This window comes from Equus przewalskii, chromosome 2, assembly GCF_037783145.1.
Source record: "Equus przewalskii isolate Varuska chromosome 2, EquPr2, whole genome shotgun sequence".
NCBI lineage: Eukaryota > Metazoa > Chordata > Mammalia > Perissodactyla > Equidae > Equus > Equus przewalskii.
Window position 1 is genome coordinate 57,011,551 of NC_091832.1, and position 26,051 is coordinate 57,037,601.

At 36.4% G+C, this 26,051-nt stretch overlaps 1 protein-coding gene across 2 annotated transcripts in view; it reads left to right on the forward strand.

Moving 5' to 3' along the window:
- ELP3 (elongator acetyltransferase complex subunit 3) overlaps nucleotides 1-26,051 on the forward strand; it is a 95,527-nt gene that overhangs the window by 8,844 nt on the left and 60,632 nt on the right. For both annotated transcript variants that reach the window (XM_008519287.2, XM_070611355.1), the window contains 4 exons: nucleotides 4,212-4,282; nucleotides 5,080-5,143; nucleotides 7,122-7,190; nucleotides 9,583-9,737. In XM_008519287.2, the coding sequence (XP_008517509.1) occupies nucleotides 4,212-4,282; nucleotides 5,080-5,143; nucleotides 7,122-7,190; nucleotides 9,583-9,737 (359 nt within the window). The remainder of the gene's footprint in view (nucleotides 1-4,211; nucleotides 4,283-5,079; nucleotides 5,144-7,121; nucleotides 7,191-9,582; nucleotides 9,738-26,051) is intronic.

The following is a 26,051-nucleotide window of genomic DNA, read 5'->3' on the forward strand; positions in this document are numbered from 1 at the left end:
GAATGTCCCACAGTTTGTTTATCCATTCACCTGTTGAAGGACATCCCAATTGCTTCCAGCCTTTGGTAATTATGGACAAAGCTGCTATAAACATTAGTGTGAAGGTTTTTGTGTACCTATACGTTTTCAACTCATTTGGTAAATACCTAGGAGCATGATTGCTGGATCATATGGTGAGACTATTTGTAGCTTTGTAAGAAACTGCTGAACTGTCTTCCAAATTGGCTGTAACATTTTGCATTCTTGTTGACAATGAATTAGAGTTCCTCTTGCTCCATGTGCTCACCAGCATTTAGTGTTGTCAGTGTTCTGGATTTTGGCCATTCTCGTAGGTGTGTAGTGGTATCTTATTGTTTTAATTTGCAGTTCCCAAATGGCATATGATGTTGAGGATCTTTTCATACAATTATTTGGTATTATTTCATATACTTATCTCTATATCTTCTTTGTGAGGTATCTGTTCAGATCTTTTGCCCTATTCCTAATTGGGTGGTTTGTTTTTTTATTGTGAAGTTGTAAGAATTCTTTGTATATTTTAGATGTGTGTCTTTTATCAGATGTCTGTTTTGCAAATATTTTCTCCCAGTCTATGGCTTATCTTTTCATTCTCTTTAACAGTATCTGTCTCAGAGCAGAACTTTCAGATTTTAGTGTAACCAGCTTACCAATTTGTCTTTCATGGATCTTGCTTTAGGTGTTGTATCTAAAAACTCATTGCAAAACCTAAAGTCACATAGGTTTTCTCCCATGTAATCATCTAGAAGATTTTATAGTTTTGCATTTTACATTTAGGTCTATTATCCATTTTGAGTTTGTTTGTATTTGAGTTTCTGTGCGGGTTTTTTTTCTTAGAACACCATGATTGTTATTATTCTTAGTGATATCACTATTAATTACAACAATACCTACCATGTGTTGCCCACCTGTTACATTCCAGTCACTGTACTGGTATGTTTTCTAATTTAGTCCTCAAAATAGTTTTGAGGCATGGGTAGTATTGTCTTCATTTCACAAAATAGGAAAATACACAGTTAGGGACAGAGAAAAAATTCAAACCTACATCTCTTTGGCTGACTCCAAATTCATTGCTTTTTCTACTTTATCAGTAATTTTTAAGCTGTATTCTACAAAACTACAGGGTTTCTTAGAAGTTTTTTAGGAGCCACTATGGGGAATAATGGAGAAGCCATGGGAGCAGGTCCCATCTCTACTTCACCCAGGGCTGTTTCTTTTATCTCTTTTATAAATTGAGGTTCTAAGTAAAATGTTATGTGAAAGGTGAGTTCTCCTGCTTGAAAAAAATGTTTGAAAACTATTGCACATTGCTTCCCTGGCCTCCACTTCCCCTGTCTTCTTAGCTCAGTTAACTCTTAGTCGGCATGATTGTGAGTGCCTCCGGAAGGCATCCCTGATTAGCTCTGGTCAAGGCTAATTAATTGCCTTCTTTGAGCGTTCCTAGTATTTTCTACATGCTTCTTACTATGTGGTTTTAAAATAGCTTATTTCTCTATGTCTTCCTCTCCTGCTAGGTAATATGATTTCAGAGGATAGAGGCAGGGCATTAATATTTTTGTAGTCTCGGCACCCACCTGCTCTGTGTAGCTCAGAACCTGGCCTGTAGGGTAGGCCCTCAATAAAAGATGGTTAATTAGATTGACCCCATCAGTGGCATATGTGGTGGTGTCTCATCTTAAATAAAAACATTTGTTTGAAAATCTAAGTTTTTAATTCACATTTGCAAAATTATTTATTTTGGAGTTTCTCTAGATCGCTAATGATTTAAGTTAAACTTTAGTAATTTTTATTATGAAAAATAATTGTAAACTTACAGAAAAGTTTAAAGTCCAGTTCAAAGAACATTTTCCCCTAAACCATTGAAGTTGCAAAGCTGATGCCTTTGAATACTTTCATGTGTATTTCCTACAAACAAGGACGTTTTCTTACATCACCACAGTATAGCCATCAAAATCAGGAATTTAACACTGGTACATTTCTATCATGTAATCCTCAGAACCCTTTCAAGTTTCACCAGCTGTTTCAATAATGACTTACAGGACCCAGTTTAGAATCACGTGTGACATTTAGTTGTTATGTCCGTTCGCTCTGGATACTTCCTCTGTCTTTCCTTGATTTCATTACCTTAACTCTTTTGAAGATTTCAGGCAAGTTATTTTGTAGCATGTCCCTTAATTTGGCTTAATCAGATGTTTCCTCATAATTAGATACAGGTTATGCATCCTTGGCAGGAAAACCACAGAAGTGATACTGTGTTCTTATTATATCCTCTCAGGTGGTGCATAGTTTCATTGATGTTCATTTTGATCAAGATGATGTCCACCAGGTTTCTCCTCTGTAAAGTTATTCTTTTTCACTTTGTAATTAAGAAGTTTTGTGTGGTGAAGTACTTTGAAACCTTTCAGGACATTTGGTACTGTCCAAAACGTCCATAAGACATTTGGTCCACCCTGAAAGTTCCTTGATATTTGGTCCTGTTTAAAACATCTTATGACATTCGGTCCACTCCAAAAGTTCCTGGACATTTGGTCCTGTCCAAAATGTCCGTGAACATATTTGGTCAGTCAGATGGTTTTGGATAGAACCAAATATCAAGGACCTTTTGGCGTGGACCCAGTGTCTCCATGGACATTTTGGATAGGACCAAAAATGAACAGATATGAAGGACTTTTTGGTGTGGACTCAATGTCTTATGGACCTTTTGGACAGGACTAAATGGTCCTGCAAATGTCAAGGACTTTTTGGCCTAGACCAAATGTCTAATGGATGTTTTGGACAGGATCAAATATCTGCTAATCCTTTGAAACTGTGTAAATATCCTGTTCTTATCAGACTTCCCGTCTACTCATTTGTTTATTTGTACGAATGGATTAATGGTTTCCTATTTGGTGAATTATGATCTGTTACTTTCATTGTTTATTTTGATGTGTAAATTATCCCATATTTGACTAGTGGGAGCCCTTTCAAGCTGGTCTCTGTGTCTTTTTTTAATGTCCCCATCATTCTTTGAGCAGTTTCTAGATTTCTGTCATAGAAAAATGTTCCAGGCTCATCTGCTTTCTTACCCCAGCCCTGGAATCAGCCATTTCTCCAAGGAGCTTTTTAGTAAAGAAGGGTATTTAGAAACCAAGATCTGGTGTGCTCACTGCTATTAGCGTGTTGCTGCTCCCAGACCCTCTGAGTGGACCAAGCTAGGACACATATATGTATGTAGGCATACATACATGCACATACATATACATTACACATTATATATTTATTGATATATCGATCTATGTATATTGAAAACTATGAGTTCACAACAATAGCTTCATTTTTATCCAACCTACAGAGTCCGTTCTAGTTTTGTCACTTGCCATATTTATGACTTTGTTCTCTGACAGTAAGACACCTGGCTCACATTTGCCTTAGTGTATACCCTTATCTGACCAACCACCGTCGTGTGTAACCAGTACACCATCTCTGCCATCACCTCTTTTCTCAAGCAGATAACTCGTCTTGCCCCACTTGAGCTCTGATAGACCCCTTTGAGAATATTTTGCACACACTCTGTGAAGTCTAGCTTCTCGTTTGATAGTCTCTGCTGTAAATGTTGAGATCTAGTGTGTCCATGAGGAATTTGACTTACAAAGGTTAGGTTTAGATATAATTTTATAGAATTGCATAATTTTTTTCTTATAGGCTATTTTAGTAAAACAAATCAGAGCAAGCAAGAGAGAATAAAAATTACTTTAAGTGACTTTAAAAATTATTCATTCCTGAGCCAGGCCCAGTGGCCTAGTAATTAAGATCAGTGTGCTCTGCCTTGGCAGCCTGGGTTCACTCCAAGGCACAGACCTACACTGCTCTGTTAGCAGCCATGCTGTGCTGGTGGCCCACATGCTAGAAAATAGAGGAAGACTGGCATGGATGTTAGCTCAGGACGAATCTTCCTCAGCAAAAAAAAAATTATTAATTCATTATTTTGCACTTAATTTATTGTAAAATATAATACACACTGGTATATACAATGCATATGTACATTTTAAAGATTAGTAACATTGAAAAGAGATCACCCTTCTACCCAATACCAATACATTTGAAGCCTCTTGTGTGCTGCTTCTGCATTCCTCTCCCTCTTTCTGAGAGAGAACCACTCTCCAGAATTTTGTATTAATTATTCCATAATAGCTTTTTAATTAATCTTTCTTTCACAGATTGCTGTTGTGGCTGTGATGTGCAAACCCCACAGATGTCCACACATCAGCTTTACAGGAAATATATGTGTGTAAGTATGATGATTTTGGTAAGGTGTGTGTGTGTGTGTGTGTATTTTAATTGAATTAGTAATTCCCCTAAGGCCTTGCTGGTGCATGCTGGTAGTATTTAAAACTGTAATTTGATAGATTCATAAGTTAGTTCTTTGAAACAAGCAGCCATTGATAGGATATTTCAGTGCTTTAAAAATGAATCAAATAAAGATTGTAATTTGTTGCAATATATAGTAAAGAAATATATGGGTTATAGAACTCAAAACAGTAGACATTCTGTTAACTTGATAAATGAAATGTGAAATTATGAGCTGCCTAAATTCCAAATATCAAAGATTTAAAATGAATTTGGATCAGAAAATTATCAAAATAAAAGTTATGTAAATAACCTCTAGACTTCTTAGATTTAGATAATTGGAAAAAGTAGCAGAAGAATGTGTATGTACTAGGTAGGAAGATTAAACAGGAGAAGGATTTTCTTAAGTATAGTTACCAAGAGAGTACTGTGAGTATCAATTCAGACTTAGGAAAACTTAAGTCCTGTTGTTTGCCCCTAAAAGCTTAAGCCTCTAAAATAACAGCGACTGCAATAGTCTGAAAATGACTGTAATAATGTTCCTCTTTAGGCTTATCTTGTTTACTCGTTAGTAGAAAATATATTATTTGCAGATACTGCAAAGGTAGACTCTTCTGTTAGGATTAGAAAATGAAGCTTATTTGATATCAGGATTTTAGGGAGACTGTAGGATACTTGAACTCAGCTGTTGAACTAAGTTGTGTAGCTGAAATCCTCATTGTTTTGTTGTCTTGGCAGATACTGTCCTGGTGGACCTGATTCAGATTTTGAATATTCGACCCAGTCTTATACTGGATATGAGGTAAAGTAATGTGAGGTTGTCCTGAGGAAATGTTACATCATACTTTACCTGTACTGGGCTTTTACAAGTACTGGCTTTCTTAAAGTTTTTATTTTTTATTTTTTTCCCAATTACAAAAGTTGTTCATTCACCACATATTTGCTGAATGACTGCATATATTGTTCTAGTCACTGGAGAAATACTTATGTAAGTGCTTATTATTAATATGTCAAATACCATTCTAAGTGCTTTACGAATTTAAACCTTAAAGCAGCATTTTGAAGGTAGACACTATTATTATCCCAGTTTTCTGGATAAGTAAACAGGCCTAGAAGGCTTAAACAACCAGCCCAGAGACACGCTGCTAGTAAGTGACAGAGCCAGCTTTTGAATTCTGTGCTCCCCACCGCTACATTGTATTGCTTCTGCAGCGGTGAAAAAACAAGTAAGGTCCCTGGTCTGGTGGAATTTATCTTCTAATAATGGAAAATAGACGATAAAGAAACAAGAAAAAAATATCAGGTGCCAGTAAGTGCTAAGCAGAGAAGTAAAATCAAGTAAGGTGTAGAACCTGGGTGGATACTTAGCTGTGGTAGCTAGGAAGGGATTGTCTGAGGAGGAGAGACTTAAACTGAGTCCTGAATGTCAAGAAGGAGCCTTTCAAGAACAGCAGGAAAGAACATTCCTCGCGGAGAGAATAGCCAGAACCAGGAGCTGTGGTAGGAGTGACGGGGTGTTCTGGAGCATAGTGGGTAAGGAGAAGAATGAGATTGGAGAGACAGATGTCAACCAGGGGTAGGAGTTTGGCTTTTATTATAGGTGTCATGAGAAGCCATTAAGGTTTAAAGCAAGGGAATGATAGAATTCAATATAAGTATTTAAAGGATGATTTGATGGCTCTGTGGGGAAAGGATTGATGTGGCGGCAAGAGTAAAAGCAGGGGACCGGTGAGCACACTTTTCAAGCAGTCATCCTCAGAATAGGTCAGCAGCCAGCAAACCAGGTGACTTTTTCTTCTTGTATATGGTTTTTTATTTTTGTTCTCTTTTCCATAGTTCAAATTTTTAAAAATATAAAAGGAATTATTCAGTGAAAAGTTTCCTTCTTATTCCTGTCCTCTAGCCACCCCTTTCTGCTCCAGCACTGCCCCCAACAGACAATCAGTATTCTCTCTTTCCTATACACCCTTCAAAAATATTATATGGATATATAAGCATATATGTATTCTTTATCCTGCTTTTTTACGCGTAAGTTACACGTAACCTTGCACCTTGCCTTTCCATTTAACAGTATATCCAGAGAAGATTTGATATGAGTACATTGTTTCATGCTATTGAAATTCATACTATTCATATTTTTGTATAATAGCATAAAGGCTTTTTGTTTACCATTACAAACTATGTTGTATTTAATGACCTTGTTTAAAGGTTATTTTACCAAGTAAGTCTTTTGAATATGTATGCACAGCTATGTCTTTGAGTAGTATACCAGTTTGGTGACCCTGGAGATTCTACAAGTGTTTGCACAAAGATAAGTATGATTTGAGGAGATGCCCTGCTGTTGAAACACTTCTGACGATGGGGTGGAGACTAGCCAGATGCTAGTCAGAACATTCATTTGAACCCTGACGAGACAGAGAAAGGAAGAAAGGAGCATGAGAAAATTTTATTTTATTTATTTATTTATTTTTTTTTAAAGATTTTATTTTTTCCTTTTTCTCCCCAAAGCCCCCCGGTACATAGTTGTGTACTCTTCGTTGTGGGTTCTTCTAGTTGTGGCATGTGGGACGCTGCCTCAGCGTGGTCTGATGAGCAGTGCCATGTCCGTGCCCAGGATTCGAACTAAGGAAACACTGGGCCGCCTGCAGCGGAGCGCGCGAACTTAACCACTTGGCCACGGGGCCAGCCCCGAGAAAATTTTATTTTTAATACAACCCTTTTGAAACTACTTTTTAATTTAATGTGGGCATAACAGGATGTTTTTCTCTTTTTTTTCTTAGCCAACCTCCATGCGAGCTATTCGTGCTAGATATGACCCTTATCTACAGACAAGACACCGAATAGAACAGGTAAGTTTTAAAAAGCATGTTTAAATTAGCTTTTTATGCTTGGTTAGAAGGTATCATTGTTTAATTTGAGTTGAACCTGAAATAAGAACTAAGAGAGTGTTTTTTCACTTTGTAAGTTTTTAATACCCATCTGAGGGAGGCAGACTGTAATCAAAACGCTTCTTCCTTTAGAGACTGTATTATTTTCTTTAAGGTTTTTATATTGTCTAAATCTTTTATTTGTAGAAAGTCATTTATAATATGAAATTGATGGAATATAGATGTGTAGAAGTTCTTAGATAATAGGTGGATGGATTGAACTTTAGCTTCCGTAAGCCACATACCTATTGTGACTGGTTTGCTGGGGTGGGAAAAGGGAATCAACTGCAGATGAGTACGAGGAAGTCTTGGGGGTTGTGGAATTATTCGATATCATGATTGTGGTGATGGTTACACAACTCTAAACATTTATCAGAACTCATCCAATTATATACTTAAAGTTAATGGATTTTATGGTATGTAAATTATACCTCAATATAACTGATCTAAAAAACAAGTACTGTGTAAATGGCCGTGCCCTGTTCAAGAAATCTGAACATTAATACAGACTTTCTTTTTTACAATTTATTTTAAACTTGTCCAATTTAAAAAAATAATGAGCACTGTCCATAGTTTTTACAGTGACATCTAGTAGGGCAACTATAAAATCTCAAATGGAAGGTAGTACATACCATAGTCAGTGAGTCGCTTCTTTGTTTATTTAACTAGCATCATTAGTGAATATCAGCCAGTTGTAATTTCACTTTATTGTCACCCAAGCATATATGGGTCAGGATTGTCAGCTATAGGAGAGGACCCCACCTTGGGGGAGCCTGCAGAGTTTGGAAAAGCATGTTCTAAACTAACCATTGCTTCAATTTCTTTTTTAGCCATGATATTTAATTCATTTAAAATGTTTCAGTAGAGGCACTGGTCCAATGGCATAGTGATTAAGTTCACATGCTCTGCTTCAGCAGCCTGGCGTTCAGATCCCAGACACAGACCTACACACTTCTCATCAAGCCGTGCTGTGGCAGCATCCCACGTACAAAATAGAGGACAGTGGGCACAGATGTTAGCTCAGGGACAATCTTCCTCAAGCAAAAGAAGTTGACTGGCAGTGGATGTTAGCTCAGGGCCAATCTTCCTCAGAAAAAAAAAAGTTTCAATAGAGTATGGAATATTTATGTTTACCAAAAAGGAGCATGAATTTTAAAAGATTTAGAAACTACACAGAGCAGTGATTCTTTTCTTGACTGTAAATGCACTAGAATCATCTGAGTAACTTTTCCAAAAAACCAGGTCTTCACGTCTGGAGGTTTTGATTAAATCTGGTTTAGAGTCCTGGCAAGATAATTGAAAAAGCTACCAGGATGATTTTGTTGTGTATCCCTTATGAAAAACCATGGATATAGAATATTCTTTTAGTATTAATATGTATATACACATGCTTACATATGTATATTTGCATATATAGGCATATACGTTGCATGTATGTATGTATAAATATAAATATGTGTACATAAAGATGTATGTATGTATAAATCATTTCCTGTTTTCAGAAATAAGTATAAAAAACATTCCTTTTTGTCTATATGAAGTGTAGACATGCTTTACATACATTAATTTGAGTTCATAATTTGGTAGTCCACTTGATCCCATTTTTCTCAGGCCTAAGATAACAAGAAATTTAAATGCTTGTTTTTAAAAATTAGAATCTTGGCTTATTGTACTTGACAAAATGAAAGATCCATACCATTCTGTCCCCTAGTAGAGGAGACATCGTATTTCATATTTTATCAGATTTTTATTTTCCCTTTTTTTTGGTCTGGAAAGCAGACTTGAGGTGCCACCTGTACCCAGAATCTTCACAATTGATTTAAAAATTTAGTTTTAACTTAAAACTTTCTTAATTTTTCTTTCTAATATTATTTTTCTTTCATTTGCATCATGTCCTGATTGTGTTGCATATAGTCATCTTCTTTGTCCCCAAGGCTTACCACAAAGTCTGGCGTAAAAGACATGATCAATAAGTATTTCTTTTATTACATATTATTATATTTCCCTTTACTGCTTTCTAGTTTACATTCTCTGTGCTTTTAAATTTCTACTTAACTCTGCAGGTATTGATGCCAAGTTTGTTTATTATTTTTAATTCTCACTCTCCTTCCTTATTTGAGCTATAATTATTTTTTCTCCTCCAGACTCTGGAATCTATTTTTTTGAATCTACCCTATTCACTAAATATGTTTAATTGCTTCTCATTTTTAAACTATACTGATGAAAACACTGCAAAATAAAATTCAAAGTTTGCAATACCCTCTTAGAGTAATTGACTGTATCTTTCTAATGGTGATGAATTTATGTCTTTCAGTTAAAACAGCTTGGTCACAGTGTGGATAAAGTGGAGTTTATTGTGATGGGTGGAACATTTATGGCCCTTCCAGAAGAATACAGAGACTATTTTATTCGAAATTTACATGATGCCTTATCAGGACATACCTCCAACAATATTTATGAGGCAGTCAAGTAAGAATTTTATTGTACTCTCCTAAGTGGTGGTCAGTTATCCTAGCAGTAGCCTGTGAGAATTCCTTCTACTCTACATCTGCATTCTGAGTTCTTTTTTGGGGGTGGGGAAGGATTTTATTATTTTTATTTGCATATATTTGATGAGTTGTAAGGTTTAATACATTTTTTCCCAGTTTTACTGAGATTTAATTGATATTCAGCACTGTATAAGTTTGGTGTACAGCATCACGATTTGACTTACATATATCGTAAAGTGATTACTACAGTAAGTTTAGTTAGTACCCTTATCTCATATGTTCCTAGTTCTTGTGGTTACTTCTGTTTTGTGGGAAGAGATTATTGGTATTACCATTCTCAGAGAAAGAGTAATTCACAAAATCACTGTAGATCTTTTCAGCCTTAGGTTGGTCTAAACTGCAAGAGTAGTATTGACTGGGCTAGTTGAGTTTTCAGCCCGCCGGAAAAGAGCACTGGGGGTAACTTTATCTGAAACATTTAACTGCTATAAAATCAACAAAACAAGTGACCATTACTTGGTATTATTTACTAATAACTGCTATTTAATAACTATTAAATAATTTCTGTTTATGAATGAGATCATTTATTCATTCCAAATTCTAGTTGACAAAGCAGAAGAGAATTATGCATTTCTTTGATACCTCATATCTCAGTGTTTAGCAACAAGAATATTAAGGTTTCATATATAGTTCAATGATTTAAGAAGTGAAAGTCTTAAAATAGTTTTTATTTTCAGAAGTTTCAGAAACACCTGGCTAATTCCTGCATAGGTTACTATTCCCTCTTATTTACCAAATGTTTAATAAGGGCCCACCAGGTACTGTGCACTGCTATGGGCACTGGGAACAACATGGGGAACAGACAGATGTTGTCCTTGCCCTTGTGGTGCTTATGTTCTACTTTTTCAACAAATCAACAGTAAGTATGGTGATGGAGACAGCCAGATTACTGTGATAGAGAATAAAGAATATGGTTGCCTAGACAAAGTGGTGATATTTAAGCTACGACCTGAAGTACAAGGAGGAGTCAGTCAGGCCAAGAGCAGAAAAAAATAAGAGAAAGGCATTGAAATGGGGAAGAACTTGGGGTATTCTAGGCACAGAGGGGAGGCCAACGTGGCTAGACTCCAGTGAACAAGGGAGAGAATGTCATGAGGTGAGCTTGAAGAGTTAGGTATGGGCCAGATTGTATATGATTTTGAGGAGTTAAAATTTTATTTGAAATGTAGTAAGAAGTAGATGGGATTTTAAGCAGAAGATTGACATATTCAGGTTGATGAGTAAGAAGGTCATTCTGGCTCTTGTCTAGCCAATAGATTAGAGGGGTGTGAGAGTGAAAGAGGGAAGCCAGACAGAAGACTGTGGTATCCCTCCTAGTTCACGTGAGGGTGGGCGAGAAGACAGGATGAATTAGAGCTGTATTTTGTTGTTGCAACTGGCAGTACTTTGGACTGGGTTAGGGGTAAGAAAGAGGAAGGAATCAAGGATGACACCCAGGTTTTGGTTGTAGGAAATGGTTGATGGGTAGTGCTGTATACTGAGATGGAAAAGATAGGGAAGAGCAGGTTTGTGGAAGAAAATCAAGAATTTTATTTTGGATATGTTAGGTTTGAAATGCGTAGGATACATTCAACTGGAGATGTCATGTAGGCTATGCAAGAGACGTCTGGGCTTGCTATACAGAATTGAGGATTATGAGTTCATAGATGGTATTTATAGCCATGCAAATGGTAAGATCACCTAATGGGAGAGTTTCCAATCTCCAATACTGCATGAAGAAACAATTTTTAGAGCAATTCTTATAGTATGATCCCATCATTTTTGTGAACAGGCACATGTAAGTATAAATACGTAGGAGAGGTGGTAGAATGATGCTCATCATAGGCGTTAGAGCTAAGGAGGAAGGAACATGGGAAATGGGGGTAAAAGAGGACATTTACTCTGAATACAAGGTGATAAGTATTTATTCACTTATTTAATATTCACAGTAAACCTTAGAGTTAAGTATTTAACTTACTCCTATTGTACAGGTGAGGAAACTAAGACACAGAGAGATTAAGCAACTTGTCCAAAGTTACACAGGTAGTTGGTGGTGGAGAGGGGCTATGAAAGCCAGGCAGCTTTGCTTTCAGAACTTTGCAATGATGCAAGAAACTGTGGTAGGTGTAAAAATGAATGAGTGTGTATGCCTTTGTGTGTAGAAGCACGCATATGTGTGCATCATCAGAGCTTCAAAGTGTTGGAAGAAATATGGTCTCTTTTTTCTTGCACTCCCTCTCCTGATAATACTGAAAATCGAATGATAGCTTAGAGGAAGCTGCCTTCAGGCTTTTTTCTGGCTTCTCTTTTATGTTGGGGGCAGTCATATAGCTAATTTTAAGGTCGTTCAAATAATGCTCCTTTTAGAGAGTTTTTTGTAGGGTAAGTAGGACCACATTTTAATTAACTTAAGGATGCACTGTCATTAAAACAGTTCTTGGCCTGTAGTAGCCATAAGTAAATGTGTGAATGAATTTGGAATGAATGATTAGTATGTGGGTAAATTTTGACAGCTAATGACCTTGGTAGGGCTACCTCTTGGAATTGAGGATAGGGACATTTTTTGTGCCCTCTCTACTTCTCCCATCCCCTGCACTTCTTTTGCTCTCCTTTGGGTTTGTAAAAATGAAAAGAATAGAGAGGATGTTTCATAAATTTAAATAAATATCAAGGGTAGCTGGAGGGATCTGTGTAGAGTTCGGCAGCTGGGAGAGTATGTATGAGCAACCTACTTTGTCTGATTGTCTCTGGAGAATATAACAGGTTATATGCCCATGAATCTAGACTTTTAGCAACAGCTGGCCAGTGTGATCTCTTCCTCCTACAGGGTCTTTTAGAAGCAGGATGAGGTGGTGATCATGTTTTTACTGTTCGTTCAAAACCTTGATCATTTATGAATATGAGTCATGCTTACTAAAACACTGAAGTCTTTCAAACTTTAGAAGAGTAATGATGTAATCCAACTCATTCTTCTTAATGATACTGAAAATCAAATGATAGTTTAGAATAAAATGTAATTTGAAGGAAAACAACCTTAATTAGTTCAAAGCCCCATGACATTAGAATGGCAACAGTACCTCAGAGGGTTACTGACTAAAATTCATTCAACTCTGAGAATTCCCTAGCAGGAGAATCTATCAAGACCGTTAAATTTTTCTACCCATGCTTCTATATTACTCTTTTCTCAGTGCAGCTGTTCTTGCGTTGCAGACCTTGCATATTAAGTGGAATTGAGCTATAAATGTCTTGGACTTGCCCCGTCCCTCTGACCCTCATAAAAGTTTCCACAAAGCTTTTCACAGTCTACCATGTGGGTCCCCTGGGTCATTTGAGCTAGGCCAACTGTAGATCTGCATAATGAAATTTTAGGATGCAGCTAGTTTGACATTTGCATGAGTTGAAACTTAAAAAATTTTGCTTTATTCCTAGTCTAAAGTTTTAGCTTTATTTGTGCAGAAATGTTCTAGTGCCTAGAGGTGTTTGTAAGTTGTTGGGGTGAAAATGGACTTCTATATTAGAACTAGCTTGCTTCAGATCACGAAATGTTTGTAGGAAAACCCCTTTGGAGAAGAAAGCCTCTTTCTGTAATAGACAGCGTTGTTTAGTTTCTGTTCTTGAATTTACCTCAAGAGGGCAACAGACACTTTACTTTCAGATAAAAATGTATATATGACTTGAACCTTCATTGCAACAAATCTCATGAGTGGCTCTTGGGAAGTAATAAAAGTACAATGTGGGAGCCATAAAGCCATCCATAAATGTTACACTGAATCCTGCCAACCCACACTTGACATGTTTTGCTCCTTTCTCCTGGTCTCTCTACTTTTATGAGATAATCTAGAAAAAGCCAATTTGTGGCATCTTGTTTGCTTTGTTGAGATAAATTTTTACTACCAATTCTGGTATTTGTTTTTTAGGGAAACTGTAATTTGAAGAAATAGTCTCGTTTGTACTATAGAACTAGAGACATAGAAAACTATTTTCAAATGTTAACATCTTTGTGAAATAAAGAGCAGCCCAGAGATACTGTGTTTTGGACATAACATGTTTTTTTCCAAATTTTGGGATGAGATATTTACCTTGCCGTTCTCTATGTTGTCTTGCACATAGGGTGTTCGTGAAAACTGGTTGGGTTACCGTACAGTGTGGCCCACCTTTCTCAGTTGTAAGGTGATAAACTGCATGTTTATTTTAGTAGTAGTTGATATTAGTACAACGACACAGGTGTAATACTGACTTTTATTAGCTTAGCAGAGTTTTTTTTAAGATTAATTTTAAATTAAGTTAAAATTTACATATTGTGACAGAGTCAACAACGCTTAAGCTTGAAAGTCTCTGTTCAAATTAGGGTCAAGTTCTTCTATCAGCTTGAGTGTCCCTGCTTTGCTAGCATGTGTCTAACCTGATTTAACTTTTGCTTCTTTCTTAAAAGATTGAGTCAGGGTAACGAAAAGCCTAGCAAGGTGAACCTGGTTATTACTTAGGGCAAGTTAGTGGCAAGCAGTATGTTAGATCCTTGTAGATGGGAAAATTAGAAAGCCGAGTGAACAGAGAGTTCAAGGACAAAGCAGGTATGGTTTCTGTGAAGGCTCATTAAATCAAGCAAAGTGATAATCCCTCATTATTATCAGCCAGACTGAGGGCTCTTCAGTAGTCTCCAGAGAGCAACAATTACAGGTGACTATCTTCCTCTAAAAATCATAGCTCTGGAGATGAAAAGGACCGGCAGTGGGATCTGAGTCACCCATTCACCAGAATGCAAATGTTGCCAAGTAACTCAGAACAACCTTTTAAAGTAGTTTTATTTTTTTTTCTAATCAGCCTTGCCCAGAAGCAGTTTTACATTCAATCTTTAATGCTCCTTGACTGTTTTCACAAGATGCAATTTAAAAGGGTAGTTACCCATCAAGAAGTGGGTGAGTCATACCTTCTCCCTGTGGAATTTTTAATTCATTTCTATCCCTTCCTCTTTTTTCCCCCATCAATGACTTTAAATCCTTCAACTATGTCCTTATGTGTCTTGGAAAAGCTAGAGTGCTAGGTAGTTCTGGGTACCAGGCCCAGAAGTCAGTTTCATGGACTTGCTTGCAGAGTTATGAGGAAAGCAAAAGCAGCCTAAGAAGGCCTGAAAGTGACTATTGGCTGCCCTGGACCTTATTTCTGGCAGGTCTCAGAACCTCCTGCATTTCTGGGCTTTGGCTCTAATACTCCCCACCCCTCACTTTATGTATTGACCACTTTTACTTCCTCCCTTGTCAACCGGATTTTCATAGATGGTGACCAGGATCCTTAACATTACCAGTCCAAGCTAGGATGCAATCTTAGTCATTAAAAGAGATATTAGTTGTTTTTCTTCCAATATTTTATTTTAAACAAACAAAAATTGAAAGAATTTTCCAGTGAGCACCACATACTTATCACTTAGATTCTACAATACTTGATTTATCACATACTTATCCAACTATCCATTCCTATGTCCATCCATCTATCCCTCTTTTTTTTTATGCATTTCAAAGTTGCAGACTTCAGTACACTTCTCCCCAAATATGTCATCATGCACATCATTAACTAGTTTATTGTTTGTGGTGTTTTCTTTTGAAGTAAATTTACATACAATGAAATGCACAGATCTTAAGTATATCATTTGATGAGTTCTAACAAATGCCTATACCTGTACAGCAAAGCCCTATTAGGCCATAGAACATTACCATCATCTCAGAAAGTGAATCCTCACCTGCACCTCCCAGAGGCAGCCACTGTTCTCATTTTTTCCCCTTCCATAGATTAGTTTCACTTATTCTAGAACTGCATATAAATGGAACCATATAGCATATATTCTTTTGTGTAAGGCTTCTATTACTGAGCATATTTTGAGGTTCGTCAATGTTGTCGGCTATTTCAGTGTTTACTACCTTTTTAGTGCTGAGTAGTGTTCCATTGTGTGCATAGACTACTGTTTGTTTATCTGTTCCATTGATGCACACTGGGCCTGTTTCTAGTTTATGGCTATTATGATAAAACTTAAATGAACATTCTTATACAAGTCTTTTTGTGAATATATGTATTTATTTCTCTTGAGTAATAACTAGAAGTGGTATTGGTACATCATGTGTTTAATTTTATAACTGCCAGACATTTTTTCAAAGTAGTTGTACCATTTGTACTCCCACAGGTAATATGAGTGTTCAGTTGTTCTGCATCCTCACCAGCATATGGTATTGTCAGTCTTTTTAATTTTAGCCATTCTAGTGGGTGTGTGTAATGGTATCTTTTGTGGTTGTAATTTGTATTTTCTTGATGACTAATGACGTTGAACACTTTATTATGTGCTTATGCTTTCTGTAATATTTCCTTTGTGAAGTGTCTGTTAAAATCTTTTGCCCATTTTTTACAGGACTGTTATGTATCCTGGATACTAGTCCTTTGTTAGATTTATATCTTGTAAATATGGAAACCAAGTCTGTGGCTTGTCTATTCAATGCGTCAGTGATATCTTTGAGCAGAAGTTTATTTTTTTAAATGTTTTTTAAGACTGGCACCTGAACTAACATCTGTTGCCAATCTTCATTTTTTTTTTTTCTTTTTTCTTCTTCTGCCCAAAACACCCCAGTACATAGTTGTATATTCTAGTTCTATGTCTGTCTGGCTTTGCTATGTGGAACACTGCCTCAGTGTGGCCTGACCAACGATGCTGGGTCCAGGCCAGGATCTGAACCGGCGAAACCCTGGGCCACTGAAGTGGAGCATGCAAACTTAACCACTCAGCCATGGGGCCGGCCCCAGAAGTTTTTTATTTTGATGAAGTCTAATTTAGCACTTTTTTCCTTTCACAATTGCTGCTCTTTGTGTTGTCTCTAATAAACCTTTGCCAACTCCCAAGGCAAGAGGATGTTCTCCTGTGTTTTCTTCTAGTTACAGTTTTAGCTTTTGTATTTAGCTATCATATTTAGTCTTATGATCCATCATAAATCAGTTTTTTGAGTAGTGTGAGATAGAAGTCAAGGTTTCTTTTTTCCCCTATAGATATCTAATTGTTTCAAAATTACTTATTTAAAAACTTCCCTTTCCCACTTAGATTGTATTGGCACCTTTGTCAAAAAAATCAGTTGACTATATAAATATGGGGCTGGGCTCTCTTCTGTTCCATAGATCTATTTTTCAATCCTTATGCCAGTACCACACTGTCTGGATTACTGTAGTTTTATAGTATATCTTGAAGTCAAGTTCTGTAAATCTTCTAACCTTGTCATTGTTTTTCAGAATTGCTGTGGATAATCTAGGTCCTTTGCCATTTCCTTATAAAGTTTAGAATCATCTTATAAAGTGTGATGGGATTGGGATTGTGTTAAAACTATAGAACAATTTGGAGAAAATCGATAATTTAACAATATTGAGTCTTTCAGTCCATGAACATAGTCCATCTCCTCATTTACTTAGGTCTTCTTTAATTTTTCTTAGCAGTCTTCAGTGTAGAGATTTTGTAAGCCTTTTATTAAATTTATTCCAGAATATTTGTATGTTTGTTAATGACATAGTATGTGAAATTTTTACAAGTATTATTTTCAAGTTGTTTGCAGCTAGTATCTAGATATACAGTTGATTTTTGAATATTAACCTTACATTGTATGACCTTACTAAATTCACTACTTAGTTCTAAAAGTTGTTTTTGTAAATCTGCAAGGATTTTCTTCATACACAATCATGTAATCTGCAAAGACAGTGAGTTTTAATTTTTCCTTTTGGGTTTTGTATGCTTTTCTTTTTCTTGCCTTATTGCAATGGCTGGGACGTTTGGTATAGTGTTAAATAGAAGTGGTGAAAGTGGGCCTCTGTCTTATTGCTAGTAATACAGGGAAAACATTTAATATTTCAATATTAAGTGCAATGTTACTTGTGGGAGTTTTCATAGATACCTTTATTAGATTGAAGAAGTTTGCTGAGAGGTTTTATCATTAACTCATTTGTCTAATGATTTCTCTGCGTCCGTTTAAATGATCACATGATTTTCCTCCTTTATTCTGATAACATAAATTTTGATTGATTTTTTTAATGTTAAGCTAACCTTGCATTCCTAAGATAAGACCTATTTGGTCATAATATATTATCCTTTTTGTATATCACTGGATTCAACTTGCTAATACTTTGAAAAGGATTTTCTATATGTGTTCATGAGGGATGGTGGGCTGTAATTTCCTTTCTTGTAATTTGTCAGATTTTTGTATTAGTGTTAAGCTGGCCCCATAAAACAAGTTAGGAGTGCTCCCTCCTCTGTTCTCTGAAAGAGTTCATATAAGAAGAATGTTATTTCTTTCATAAGTATTTGCTAGAATTTACCAGTAGGACTATTCACGGCTGGAATTTTCTTTATGGGAGTGTTTTAGATGATTAATTCAATTCCTTTAATAGATAAAAGGATATTCAGATTTTCTGTTTTGTCTGTCCATTTTGATAGTTATATTTTTCAAAGAATTTGTCTGTTTCATATATGTTATCAAACTTTTCAGTATTAATTTGTTCATTATACTCCCTTATTATGCTTTTAATATTTGTAGGATGTTAGTGATCACCCCTTTCAATTCTGATATTGATCATCTGTGTTCTCTGTTTTTTTCTTGATTAGTCTAGTTGGGGGTTTATCAACTTTATTATTCTTTTCAAAGAATTTGCTTTTGGGTTTGTTTATATCCTCTACTTCATTGATTTGTGCTTTTATTTTTGTTATTATCTTCTACTTTCTTTGGGCTTATTTTGCTCTTCTTTTTCTGTGACTTAAGTATGGTTTAGAAGCTTGGCCATCATTATAGACCTTTTTTGTTCTAATAGAAGTATTTAAAGCTTTAAGTTTTTCCTCTAAGCTCTGCTTTAGCTGAATCCCACAAATTTTGATATGTTGTATTTCAATTATTATTCAATTCAAAATATTTCCTGAAATCCTTTATATTTCAACTTATGGATTATCTAGAAATGGGTTGTGTAATTTCCAAATTTCCAAAAATATGGAGTTTTTCTTGATAGTGTATTGGTGATTTCTCATTTAATTTTGTTTTGGTCAGAGAGGGCCTTTTACATACAATTTCAGTTTTTTAAAGTTTATTGAGACATTTTGTGGGCTGACATATATGGTCTCTCTTGGTGAACATACTGTGTATGTTTGAAAGTATGTGTCGTCTGCAATTATTGGATGTAATGTTATATCTGTTAAATCAAGATTGGTTGATAGTGTTGTTTAGATGGTCTTTGTCTTTGTTTTGGGGGATTTTTTTTTGTTTAGTTCTATCGGTTGCTAAGAGAGAGGGATATTAGAATCTCCAACTATGATTGAAGAATTATCTATTTTTCCCTTTAGTTATATTAATTTTTACTTAATTCATTTTCAAGATCTGTTATTAAGTGCATACACATTTATGATTCATATATTTTCCTGATGTATCAACTTTTTATCATTATGAAACTACCTTTTTATCATTATGAAATGTCCTTTATCCCTGGTCCTGAAGTTTCCTTTATTTGATGTTAATTTAACCATTAACAGCCTTCATGTGCTTTACTGTTTGCCCTATATATTATCTTTTTCCATCCATTTACTTCCCACCCATGTGTATCTCCATATTGAAAGTGGATTTCTTGTAGGATATAGTCTGCAGTAGTTGGGTCTTGTGGTTTTATCCATTTTGACAATGTCTGCCTTTTAATTGAAAAGTTTCATCTGTTAACGTTTAATGTAATTAATGATAATGATTGTGTTTGCATCTGTTGGTTTAGTCACCCCCTCACTTTGGTTTTCAGTAGCCAAGAATAATAGTTTTGGTGACTACTGTTATTGTCTAATTCTGTGAAAAAACTCCCTCTGCTCATTAATTTTAATTTTAAAGACATTTAAAATAAAAAATTAAAATTAATTTTAAAGACATTGAACTGTCTTTCTGAGCTTTCTTGTAACTTGTTGAGTTTTTTAATAACTATTTTCAATTCTCTACCATTTACATTATAAATTTCTGTGCCTTCAGCATTGGTTTCTGGACACTTGTCATTTTCCTTCTGGTCTGGAGTGTTAATGTATTTCTGCATGCTGTTTGATGGGTGTACCTTTGCTGGCGTATAATGGTAGTATCTGATCACATTCCACCTGCCACCACTGAGGAGGGCAGGAGCTCTGTTTTCTGAGCCCACCGAATCCCCTGAGACTTGTGCTCTTCTGTTGGAAGTTGTGCCAGTAGGGCTCTCTGCGTCTGGCCACCACTGCTTCACACACTCAGGCACAGGCACTCTGGTGGGGATCCCCTGCCCTGACCAACCAGCTGAGCTGGTGTGCCAGGCGAGGTGGCGGGGGAGGGGCTGCCTTCTTTCCTGCCCATGCTCCCGCTCCACACTGACTGGCGGCCCACCTTGGCTGCTCAGCTTGGTGGGGGCGCCCCCATGGTGACTGAGCTGCCTTGGTGTGGGGTGTTCGTGCAGGCTGGGAAGCAACTCTGAGAGCAAAAGCATTCCCACAGAGCACTGCCTTTTCCCCCGTCTCCTCACAGAGTCATACCCTGGCTGCTGCATGAGGTCCTGTGCCCTAGGTTGCTGCTGCTGGGGAGAGGGAGGAGATCCGCTTACCTCCTTCCACTGCTTCCTGGGGGATCCAGTACCCCCACCTTCAGATGTATGGTTGCATGGATCTTTCAGATGTCTGTTTGTGTTGTGCGCATATGCTCTGTCGGTTAATGAATGTCCTTTTCGTTGTATCTCATGGTGAGGAGACTAAGGGAACAGCACACACTCCTCCATCATGCTGAGGTCACTCATCTGTCTAATTCTATATAAGGCATTTTTTTCTATATTTTTTAATAGGGACTGTCTTCTTAAGAGAGAGGATCCCCATATTTAGCACAATGCCTTAAGGACAGAGGGTACTTAGTAAATCTTGTACATGAGTGCAGTGGAAAGAACTGTGCATTAAGAATCAGGAGACTTAGGTTCTAGACTTACTTCTGTTATTATCCTACATTATTACCTGTTTTAAGCCACTTATTCTGTGTTTTAGTTTCCTCATCTACGAAAATTAATAGGTGGATCTAGATTATCTCTGAAATTACTTCTTTCTCTGACATTCTATGGTTTGAAGATTTCTATTGGAATGAGAATTTTTATCTAAAAGATGTGTTTGCAAGTTATTTTTCATCTAGCATTCACTTTCTGACAATAACAACTTTCGTATAATGCATTTATATATAGACCTTAAATTAGAATGTAAATACAATGTTAAAAGAATGTGTGATAACGTGATTTTTTTCTATTAATAGTGCATTGCTGTTGGTTCTTCCACTGTCTGATTAGGAGTATAAAATGGTAGCATTCTTGTCAGCTATTGAAAGAATCAAATGTTATGGGTTGGTTTTGTGTACCTTAAAGTTTGCCAACCAGTGTGATAGGGAGCAAGGGTTGCTGATTAGTCTCTAAGCTACAGTGTCACCAGGTTAGTTTTTCATAGGTAGTATTCATTTAAAAATCAAAATTCTGTTCCTCTCTCTTTCCTCAAGTTTCTGTCGGGCAGAACTTATTATTTTATAGATCCTCTTGACATAACCACCAATGTCCAAGGAGAAAACTTGACCACATCTCAAAAAAAGGAAAAAAGAAAAAGTTATTTTTAAATCCTCAAACAACCCAAACATCCAATGCGATCGTTCTTATGTCTAGGATATCTCTACCACAGCGTTGTACAACATATACGTGAATATAAAAGTTTGTTGAGATATTTTCCAGATATGATTATAGCCAACAAAAGAATGTGTTGTGTGGTTCTACTGCTGAGGAATTATACCAATAACCCCAGATGTTATTTGGTAATTCACACAAGTCTTTGCTTTCCAAAGAAGTTTTTAAATTCTGCTTACTCATTTTGGGACTGTAAATGCAGAAGAGTTTGTGCATCCTGATAAATGAAAATTAATGTTTCATCTACATACCATTATTATTTGGTTTGAGCAGGTTGAGTTTGAGGTGGATGGATGTCCAGGTAAGTTGCATAAGCCTTTCAGGGTTTAGAGCTCTGGTGAGATTTCACACAGGACCAGAATAAGGCACATCCTACTGCATGAATGACAGATTTTAAAAAAGGACTGCAACAGATTAATAATAATGAGAAATGCTGTTTGATGCCATAGCCTTCTGGGAGTGAATCAAAAAACAGTTTACAGAAGATAATAAAGAGACTTCAACATTGGGTTGCTGTCTTCCTTCGGTGTCCACCTGGTCGGGGCCCTTAATGCATGGAGAAATAAATAATAATAAATATAACTTTTATAGGTCACTTTCTTCCTTCCAGAAATTAAAGGCATGCTTCTCAAGAAATAATCTGTATTCATTTATATTTCTGCCACTTCTAGCTCTTTGTTCTTATGTGGTTCTTGGTTTAATCTGTGTGTCTTATCCATGCAGCTAGATTCTTAAGCATCTAGGATAAGAACTATTGTATTTTTACTTTTCTGTAAAATACCTGGCGTAGTGCTAGGCACCTTCTAGGGTTGACTCTTTGCAAGAGGAAAGATAACCAGTAGAATTTTCTAGAGGCTGCCATGGGAATGAAGAGAGACCTCCTGTGTCCTCAATTATGCCTAATTCATTTATTTGTTCTTCATTTGTATCTTTTTCTATTGAAAGAGAAATTTTAGTGCTGAAGCCCTTACCGCTAAATATATTCAAGCATACAGCCTTCCAGGAACTTCCTGTCTACCTAGACATATCCACAACCATTATTAAGGCAATTTTCCTTAATACAGACAATCCCCAACTTAAGATGGCTTTACTTACGATTTTTCGACTTTACAACAGTGTGAAAGTGATACACATTCAGTAGAAACCATACTTTGAATTTTGCTGTTTTCTCAGGCTAGCGATATCCTCCCCTGTGATGCCAGATAGGAGCAGCAAGCCACAGCTCCCGGTCAGCCACACAGTCACGGGAGTAAACAACCAATACACTTGCAACCATTCTGTACCCATACAGCCATTCTGTTTTTTCATTTTCACTACAGTAGTTCAATTACATGAGATATTCAGCACTTTATTATAAAATAGGCTTTGTGTTAGATGATTTTGCCCAACTGTAGGCTAATGTAAGTGTTCTGAACACATTTAAGGTGGGCTAGGCTAAGCTACCATGCTTGGTAGGTTAGGTGTATTACAGTCATGTGTGGAATAACGATGGGGATACATTTTGAGAAATACATCATTAAGTGATTTCAACATTGTGTGAGCATCATAGACTGTACTTAAACCTAGACAGTATAGCCTACTACACACCTAGGCTATTGATACTTATCTTATGGGACCACCATGGTATATGCAGTTCGTCATTAACCAGAACGTTATGTGGCACGTGACTGTAAATACATTTTCAACTTACAATGAGTTAACTGGGAGGTAACCCCATCATAAGTCAAGGGAGATGTGTATTCATAGTATGGGCAAGGTACTTTGGGAACGGGAGCACAGAGTTACTGAGAGGTACTGGGAAGATGTCATAGGAGGAGAAATGTATTTGAGCTTTGTTTTCTTCAAGGTAGCGTTTGGATTTTTTTGCTTTTAGATTCCTAGGTTATTGTCCCATTCCCTACTTTCTTGTACAAAAATGCTGTCAGCATAAGTTATTGGCTTAAGTTATGCTTCACAGAGAACATTAGCATCTTTTATAGTTAGTGATGCTACTATGGCATACGAAAAAGTGTAGGTTCAACGTAACCCCACACTGGTGGCGTACAAACTTAGTTAAGATGACCCTGTAATACCACAAAAAGCAGTGGAATTGGAATCAGAAGACCTGGGTACAAGTCTTGACTTTGCTTCTTGCAAGCTTATGATCAGCGTTCAAAAGTGTTTGGTACATTTCCCAGATGCCGAAGAACTCAAGAAGTCTATGGCCCTCCTGGAAGATATGGGAGTTGGACTAGGTACTAAAGGAGAGCCATACTATTGCATGGCTATGTAAATGATTTGGAGGATTATAGCAGGCCATAAAACATTAGCTCAGATACTTTATTTAGATTGGTTGAAAGCCCGTATGCACGTATTTGCATATTAAAGAACAACTATATATATTTTTTTTTTTAAGATTTTATTTTTTCCTTTTTCTCCCCAAAGCCCCCCGGTACATAGTTGTGTATTCTTCGTTGTGGGTTCTTCTAGTTGTGGCATGTGGGACGCTGCCTCAGCGTGGTCTGATGAGTAGTGCCATGTCCGCGCCCAGCGAACTTAACCACTCGGCCACGGGGCCAGCCCCAAGAACAACTATATTTTTATCTTTACATCTCTGTTAAATGAGCAGGCAAGATTCAGTGATATGTAAGACTAAGTATAGCTTTAACAAAAAAATTCTAATAAAAATACAATGTTCTAATAGGAAAGATGACCTTATATTTTGTTCTTCACAAAAATACTCCATTATTTTTCTCATTCAAATTTGATAAGAATTTCTGCTTAATTGCTTTTCAGATGAAAATACAATTCTGAAAAGAAGATGGTGGTAAAAGCCTTTTGTAAATATAAGATAAATTGGCTTTAAAAAATTGAATTTTTTATTTCTCCATTTCTGCTGCTGCAAAAGGTAATGACTTTTCCCCTCAGAGGAAAGACGTTTTTGAAACGGAGTTAAATGATTGTTTGAGAATAAGGTTTGCCTCCATGTCCTATATCATATTCTGACTACTTATAAGGAGACCTTATCATACTTGCAGCAGCTTCCTCTGTGCGTCTTGGTTGGGCCTTTGATGATCTGTGCAATAGAAAGATTAGCTAGTAATTTTCTCTTTCCTTTAGACAAATTCCCATTTGTGCAATTGCCTACCCTCTAGTTTTTTCCCAGTGATGCAAGGTACTATTGTGCTGCTGAGCTTGCTAACTTAGTGGCATCCTTTTAAGAAATACTATAGGCTTTATAAAAATATCAATTAATAGGGAGGTTTGTGATATACTTTTTGAATGCTTGATTCTAAGACGTTCTCATTTACTTTCTTAAATATACTCATTTAGAGTTTCCTGCTTTTTGGGTTTTTTTAAATTAACCTTCATGTAATTTGCTTTCTCCATAGTGTATGAGTGTTTGTTTTAATTTAAAAAGTAGTGATTTTCTCCAAACACAATAATTGGTATTTGAAAAAGGTGAGTTACATTTATCGTATGGCATATATGCATACCTTTGTACCACGTATTTGAGAGGCATGGGACTTTCTGATTTGATTGTTTCAGAGAAACCAAATGATTTAGTATCCTGTCTTAGGCAAGACTGGATAAGATCCGAGCCCTTTTTCTGTCTTACAATTCATCTTTTAGCAACTTTGGACTCATTGTTTACCTTTAATCTTGTTGCCTCTGGTAATCCTATATAAAATCTTATGTAATACAATAATAAACAGTGCAAAAAAGTTTGAATGTCTGGAAAATCTTATGCAATACACTAGTAAACCGGGCCAAAGAGCTTGAATGTCTAGAGTAAAAGACTTCAGAATTAGTCCTCTAGTTCAGTGATTCTTAACTTTCTTAATGATATTAAATAAGTCAATTTTTATCGACAGTGAATGAAGGCATGAACCTAAAGAAGTTATTACAAAATTATGGAAATTTTATGATTTTTACTTTTCAAGAAATAGCTATGAACTTCTTTGGAAAGAAGGAAATTAAATGGCAAAAAAAGGCTTCTCTCACCCTCCCCAAAGAACTGAGACAGTTGTGGAAGGATGCACTGAGAAGAATTATTGGGTCCTAGAACGTCACAGAAGTTGAAAAGGAGAGAAATCTAATGTCCCGTGCTGAATTGTCTAAGCAGCGTGCCAAAATGAAATACAAAGCAAGGATTTTGAAGTCAGACGGGCACAACTTCAAATCTTGACTTGGATTTTATGAAGTCTATACCCTTGGACAGAATATTTAATTCCTTTGAACATCAGTTTCTTCATCTGTAAAATGGAGATAATAAAACATGCTTCATAGAGCTGACAGAAGTGTTCAGTGTGTGTGGAGTGTATAGCACAGTACTTGGCCACCATGGCCTCTGTAAACATTACTTCCTATTGCCTCCCATCAGCAGCCCCCTCAGCAAGTCATTTTTATGTCTGGATTTTTGGCTGGCATTAAGGCCATTAACTCAAACAGCTTGAATCTAAAGTGGTACTAACTACTCTGATATCTGGTTTTAGTGAAAGAGAAAAATGATTCCTAACTTTGTAAATTATTGCTAAGATTAATAGGCTTGGCAAAAAGACTGTTGTGTATGTAG